The sequence below is a fragment of the Etheostoma spectabile genome, chromosome 20 (assembly GCF_008692095.1).
Source record: "Etheostoma spectabile isolate EspeVRDwgs_2016 chromosome 20, UIUC_Espe_1.0, whole genome shotgun sequence".
In the NCBI taxonomy this organism is placed as follows: domain Eukaryota; kingdom Metazoa; phylum Chordata; class Actinopteri; order Perciformes; family Percidae; genus Etheostoma; species Etheostoma spectabile.
This window is the reverse complement of record NC_045752.1, coordinates 19,734,454-19,741,466: the sequence shown is the minus strand read 5'-3', so window position 1 is coordinate 19,741,466 and position 7,013 is coordinate 19,734,454. Positions and strand designations below refer to the sequence as shown.

The 7,013-nt window shown below is 43.4% G+C and overlaps 1 protein-coding gene and 1 long non-coding RNA gene across 2 annotated transcripts in view; one reads left to right on the top strand and one right to left on the bottom strand.

Annotated features, from left to right (window-relative positions):
• The window catches only part of gja10a (gap junction protein alpha 10 a), a 7,284-nt gene continuing 271 nt past the window's right edge, over positions 1-7,013 (top strand). The window contains exons 1-3 of the mRNA XM_032499821.1: positions 1-235; positions 3,695-5,170; positions 6,759-7,013. The exon at positions 6,759-7,013 is cut by the window's right edge and continues 271 nt beyond it. Coding sequence (XP_032355712.1) covers positions 3,734-5,170; positions 6,759-6,797 — 1,476 coding nt within the window. The 5' untranslated portion in view covers positions 1-235; positions 3,695-3,733 and the 3' untranslated portion in view covers positions 6,798-7,013. The remainder of the gene's footprint in view (positions 236-3,694; positions 5,171-6,758) is intronic.
• The window catches only part of LOC116669806 (uncharacterized), an 11,342-nt gene continuing 7,986 nt past the window's right edge, over positions 3,658-7,013 (bottom strand). The window contains exons 2-3 of the long non-coding RNA XR_004326858.1: positions 3,749-3,751; positions 3,658-3,668 (exon numbers count right to left, since the gene is read on the bottom strand). This is a non-coding gene — a long non-coding RNA (uncharacterized LOC116669806). The remainder of the gene's footprint in view (positions 3,669-3,748; positions 3,752-7,013) is intronic.

Here is a 7,013-nt window from a genome sequence, read left to right as displayed (position 1 = left end):
AACCCTGCATGTAACACGGGGGAGAGCACTCCCAACGGACAACACAGTCCACAGAAAGACAAAGACAGAGCAGAGCAGACCAGAGGGATGTGGACTGGAGTTTCGGACGGGCACAAGAAGATCACCAAACACCTCCATGGGGTAGCCATACAGACACAGCTAACTCCTAGGATGGCTACATTTACACATGATGAAGTGCATCAAGAGGCAAAGAAGGAACCCATACCAGTGATATGTAAGTGCTGCTGAAACATTGAAACATGAAATATTCTTTGAAACCCGATGGACATTGGTCCAGGATTGACTCATGTAACATGGTGTTCTCAGATGGCCTAAAAGGTAAATGTCACATGTTTGTTCTTTATCTTTACTGTAAAAAGAAGGTAAGGCTAAATTGCAGAATTGCAGACTATGCGTGGTGAGTTTTATTTGCAGACTTAAAGAAGGAAAAAAAATCGACTGTGTGTTATTGCACAGCCTCATTTCCTTTTGTGTGCATGCTTCTCTATGGGCATGGGTTGGCTGGTGATTGGTACCAATGGTTAGGGGCTGGTAATGGCTGGGACACATCTGGCAACGCTCCAATGATTATATGATTGTATCACCACTATTTCGGGCACACGTTGAAACATTGTGGTTTGACACTTTTTTTCCAAGTCCTTTAAAATCAATGGAGTCATAAATGGTGAAGTCATGTTCTTTTTGGATTTTTGACACTTTGATTGGAAGAAAGTGACGTCACAATGCCGGACCACAGCTGGACTTCTCTCTTCTTCTCTTGGTCCCACCAGACGTTTGCTTGGGACACGGCTGTTTTTTACGTTGGCTGTACAACACACGATTGATCTCAGGGGCGGAGCGAGTGGGGGGGGATTGCAGTGGCTTCTGGGGCTCCAGCCCCAGACTTAGTCTTTCAGAGGCTGTAGAGTGCTCTGTTTTATCATATGACACCAAGTAACGCTTCCACTGTTAGGCTAAATTGAAAAATTAGCCTGGCCATTTTAAATGGGGTCCCTTGATCTCCTACCTCCAGATATCTGAATGAAAATGGATTTGATGGGTACCCACAAGTGCCCCATTTACAGCTGGCGCACTTTATGATAATCCAATGCAGTTTCTACTTGGCATCTATCATGTTTTTCAAAAATGGTTTTACAGAAGTTAAGGCATTCTATTTTTAAATTGCCTGAATGATAATAGTGCAAATACCTAGTGCCGTAAATGGGAAAATAAAATGTCCCAGAGGGAGCATGTCCCCCCTTCCCCCCCTCCCCCAGGTATGGGCTGAGCCACTAATGTTTACAACATCTGGCTCCGCCCCTGATTGATCTCCTTCAGTCAGACATCAACATGAACCCTGCTACACATGATTGGACGAGTAGACAGTTGCTAGGACGTCTGTGGTCCCTGGTCACTGGAAAAACAAAGCCACTAGCCATGTACATGAGTTAAAATAATATCCTGTATACACACACGCACACACACACACACACACACACACACACACACACACACACACACACACACACACATATGTGTTGCATTGTTTTAACCAGGGCAGGTTCCAGATTAAATGATGTGCTTACATAATTGTAAAAAGCTTCTCCAATGTTTTCTCAGTTAGTTTTTTAAGATGATTTCAGATTAGTGAACAGAACGAGCCTTTGGAGCGTTGGATGAATGGTTGCTGATAATGTAGATATTGTATTACAGATTAGCCCCCCCACTCAGACCAGCTGGTATCCAGAGTGGAATGGAAATTTCTGGAAAGTTTTGGAAAGTGACCCCAAACGTTTGACCGGTAGAGTGTATATATTTACATATATACACACACATACTTATACACACATATTTATACACATACAGTATATATGTATACACACACACATACAGTATATTATATATATATATATATATATATATATATATATATATATATATATATACACATACATATATATATATATACACACACATACATATACACACACACACACACGTGTATACATATACACACATTTACATAATATATACACATATATACACACGTACATGCAATACATATACACACACACATATATAAACACACATTAATATATAATACACACACACATACACAGTTTGCTGATTGATCCAGTATGCAGCTCAATACACTAAGTGTAAATGTATTTTAATTCTGGTGAAATTACTTTCATGGCTGTGCAGTTGTTTTCCTGGAACAGCGGGGGGGACAGCTGGGAGGAAGCGTTACCCCGGCGCTGAGTGCTGCACTCAAAGTTCAAATTATTTACACTTTGACCTTGTTGCCGATGACCTTTCACGGTGCAACCACAGCCAGGAGCGATACACCTGCGCTGCACTTTGCCTCTGTTGCTGAACATGCTCTGCGCCCTACCTGGTCGCTTTTATGGAAACATTTCCTCACTAAAGTAATGACTCTTGGATCACTCTTGGATTTCTGAAATTTTGGGCACAATGCCTACAAACACGTAAACAAACCCCCAGTTTAGCTAAATTTATTTGCAAAAGAAAATGTATGCAAACGGTAAAATTGCAATCCCAATCGTTACATCCACAACAGCTTTCCCCCCAGCTTGTTCTTCCCGCTGGCGACTGCATTGATCGGGCCTAATACTGGACCATTTCAGCACTTAGACACAAAGACATAGGAAATATAGGCTTAACATAAAATAAATTGACCCTTTAAATCTCTATACACGCTCCTTGTTGCATTAAAGATCCAATTTAAATTGCTCACACTTACATACAGAACATGTGGCGGAGCTACTTCACCCACATTCCTCAGCCTGCTCTCTAACCTCATTTATGTCCCAGGCATGGATATCTGTTCAGAGAGGCTGTTGGGTGACTTATATGCACCAGGTCTGCATTTTTGTAACATTTCATGTAATTATTTTGTTCTTAGTTTTTGATTTATTTCTTGTGTGTTGTCTAATGCCTTTTGTAAAGCATGTTATAACTTATGTCTGTGAAAAGTGCTGCACAAATAATTCTACTTAGTCATTTACAACTGGTGACGGCCAAATGAAGCTTCACAAACTGGCTCAAAGCATGTGACCAAGAGGTGAGACCAGACAGATTAGAGTGCAGTGCAAACATGGTAAATATTAACAAAAAAACAATAGATGTGTTGGGCATCAATGGCGATTTGAGTGCATGGATAAGGGAACAATGTGTGGGTGTAGGGTAACTGCAACAAAAGTGGCAAACTACACACTATAGCTTTAAACCAAGAATTCCATCTAATGGGCTCAACATTTTAAAAATTAACATTATTCATTAAGCTCAAGGCTTTATTTGGGCATTACTACTTGCAACCCAACTGTCATGTTGAATTTAGAGTAGTTGTGCTGTGCTGTGTGTGTTTTTCTGCGTGAAGAGGTATTAAAAGTGGTTTTACCCTCAAAGGAAGCACTAAACTACCTGTTTGATCATATGACTGCTTGTGTTTCTTGCCTCCTTGGATGTATTTTAAGTGAGGTTACCATGTCCTGAGATCTGAGTAATCCCTTTAGTAAGTACAATGTTTTATAACCAATAGAGCTGACGGCCCAAGCTAATAAAATAACACCTGTAAACTATGACTTTCCTTTAGAAATGCATAGCAAAAAACGTAGTTAATACTGTATGTAGTCCGTTTTGTGAGGCTAATGTGTGTGCTGTGTCTCCACAGTTTGAGGACATGTGGCAGTGAAGTGGTGAGAAGCTGACCATGGGTGACTGGAACCTGCTGGGCAGCATCCTAGAAGAGGTCCACATTCATTCCACTATCGTGGGCAAGATCTGGCTTACCATACTCTTTATCTTCCGCATGCTGATCCTGGGTGCAGCTGCCGAGGACGTCTGGGACGACGAGCAGTCCGAGTTCGTCTGCAACACTGACCAGCCAGGCTGCAAGGCGGTCTGCTACGACCGCGCGTTCCCCATCTCCCTTATTCGCTACTGGGTCCTGCAAGTCATCTTTGTCTCTGCACCCTCGCTGGTCTACATGGGCCATGCCCTCTACTGCATCCAAACACTGGATAAGGAGCGCCACCGCAGACGGGCCCAGCTCAGGGAGGAGCTGGACGAGGTTGAGTCGGCTTTGGACGAACACAAGCGCATGGAGAGAGAGCTAAAGAAGCTAGAAGAGCAGAAAAAGGTGAAGAAGGCTCCACTCAGAGGCTCTCTGTTGAGAACCTACATCATCCATATCCTTACGCGCTCTGTGGTGGAGGTCTGCTTCATCCTGGGCCAGTATACACTCTATGGCGTCCAACTGGAGCCACTCTATAGGTGTGAGAAGATGCCATGCCCCAACAGTGTAGACTGTTACATCTCCAGGCCCACAGAGAAGACCATATTCATGGTCTTCATGATCGTCATTGCTGGTGTGTCACTTTTCCTCAATATTCTGGAAATATCCCACCTGGGCATCAGGAAAATCAAACAGACACTGTATGGAGAGAGGTATGCGGAGGACGACAGTTTGATTTACAAGTCCAAGAAGAAGGCTTCTTTTCCACACCTTTGTGTAATGAGTAATGTATCACCTCACAATGGGCCTTTGACTCAGACCTTCAAAGTGATTCCAGAGGCGGACATGAAGCCTCTTTATTACAACCCTGTGCTCAAAGCCAACCAGGAAGCATCGAGACACAACAGCTTGGCTTATGTGGGACACAGTCAGACCAGCTATATCTGTCCCCAACCTAGGATGCCACCCAGGTCTGGCCAGAACTGTGCAATTCAAGCCCCACAAACCCACGAAGGTCCAGAGGTCCACACAGCTAAGGTGGACCACCATCCTGCCTGGGCTTCTGCTGCGTCCATGGAGCAGGAAAGTGCAACAAGCCATCAAGAGGATCCCTGTGAGGGAGAACCCCCTCGCCCGAGTCATTTGGAAGCTCTGCTTGGCGCTGGCATCTTAAGGCCCAGCGCTATCAGAGACCTGGATGAAGATGAGCGAAGGGAGTCAATGGGAAGCCAAGTACTGATCCCCAACCCCAGGAAGACCAGCTTTATGACCAGGCCACCATCGGAGAGCTACTCCTCCATCAGCGGCTCCACGAGCCCTTCCTTACATACCTCAGAGGAGTCGGATGAACTTGGCTCCCTGCAGGGAGACATGCCCATGATGCCGCCCCCCGGAGGCCGAAGGATGTCAATGGCAAGTAAAGAGCAGCGATTGTCTCATGTGTCTGAATCGCATTTAACACTAGTCCAGAACACCGAAGGCAAAGTTATTGAAAACAAAGTGCACCTGACAATCTGGGAGCAGTTTCTGCCTCACCTGGGTTTTGTCTGCCCAAGGTCTCTGTTTGTTTTCACGTCATCAAAGTTAATTTGAACACTTTGGTTGTCTAAAAATGCCATGTTCGGCATTCTGCCAACCAACCTAGCTAGCTAGTAGTAGCGTTAGCTGGTAACTTAAGTCTGTCGATCCTCAACAACTCTTTGTTCTGCCGTACATGCAAATAAATGGCGCCAGTACCCAGAGGTCCACGTTTACTCGCCAGTAAAACTCGGCTGGATGACGCGTGTCAGAAGGGTTGAAAATCGGCAACTTTCTCTCTTAGACACGTTGTCCTGCCCAGCTCCGTCCTTTTGTCCAAATGCGGTCACATCTGGCTCCAAAATACCAAGATAGCGACGGCCAAAATGCAAAATGCCGGCTTCTATAGGACAGTCCACAAACCAATGGGTGAGATCACAGATACTTTGTCCGTTATGTTTTACAGTTTAGGGTAACAAACGTACTTATTTTATCCCAAACTGCAATCTTTTCCAAAAACCTAACCATTTGTTACAGAAACTTAACCTAAACTGTGACCATTTCATGTTAACCACATGTTTAAAACCGCGACCATCACAGTTAGGTATGAGGACTTGTTGATCTCCCGCCCCCGGTCGGGCACTAATCTAGGAAACGCTCCTTTGGTTCCTATTAGAGAGGAAGGAACAAATGTCATTTAGTCGTAAAGGTTGGAGGACTTTTTGCAACGTTTTTGGAATTGGAATTAATGAACATCAAGGATTTATTCATCTTTCTATATTGTTGGTGAAAATATTCCTTTCCCGAAATGTCGACTTAACCCTTGTGTTGTTGTTTTTTTCATTTTTAATATCAGGAACTTTGCTTTCTTTTAACCAAATTGCCTAAAAATAACATGAATGCCATACAATGATCTTCAGGTAAACTTAATGATTACCTTCACCAAATTTTGGTTAATTTATTGCATTTTATGGCTTTTTAAAAAAGTGACCAAAACCTCTGAAGAAATTACCAAAAAAAAAAAGAGTTAAAAAGCACCGTAAAAAACGAGAAATTGTTTTTGTATACTGTTGTAAAAATTAGGCTATGAATTAAAAAAAAAAGAAGAGAAAAAAAAGGGTAGAAAAAAATCCAGCAAAAACACTGGAAAAAGAGCCAAAAAGATGATTGTTAATGGGAAGACAACACAAGGGTTAAAGAAAAAAAGTGTATTCATTTAAGCAATGACACTGAACAGGAACTAAAAAGATACTTGCTTCACTAAATACCAGGCATACCATGTTTGTTTTATGTAGTGAAGGCCTATGTGAGCCCACTAGATGGGTTGAAAGCACACTGACTTACCATCCCTTGAGCCTGCTTCTTTAAACCAAGTGCGCCATCTAGTGGGCTCAGAAAATAAAGACAATGCTTCACAAAGCTTCACGAGGCTTAACTTGGCCATCGCAGTCTAAGTCAAAGCTGTCCTCTTGTGTTTTTTCAGAGCATGTTTCTGGATATCTCCTCTATCATGAAGAAGTGAAGCGACGGTGGCTCGCATCATGGCCGTAGGAGCTGTGTTCCACAGACTTTATCAGTGATCCAGCCATCGACATTGATTCACCGCTCAGTTCACATGGGGCCAAAACCAGCGAGGCAGTCAGCCATGATGAGGCGGCGGACTCAGTGCCGAGGCCTGAGACCAAGCATGTTTTGGAATTGAAGCACCTTAGGACGTCTACATGTGGGTACTAACAGA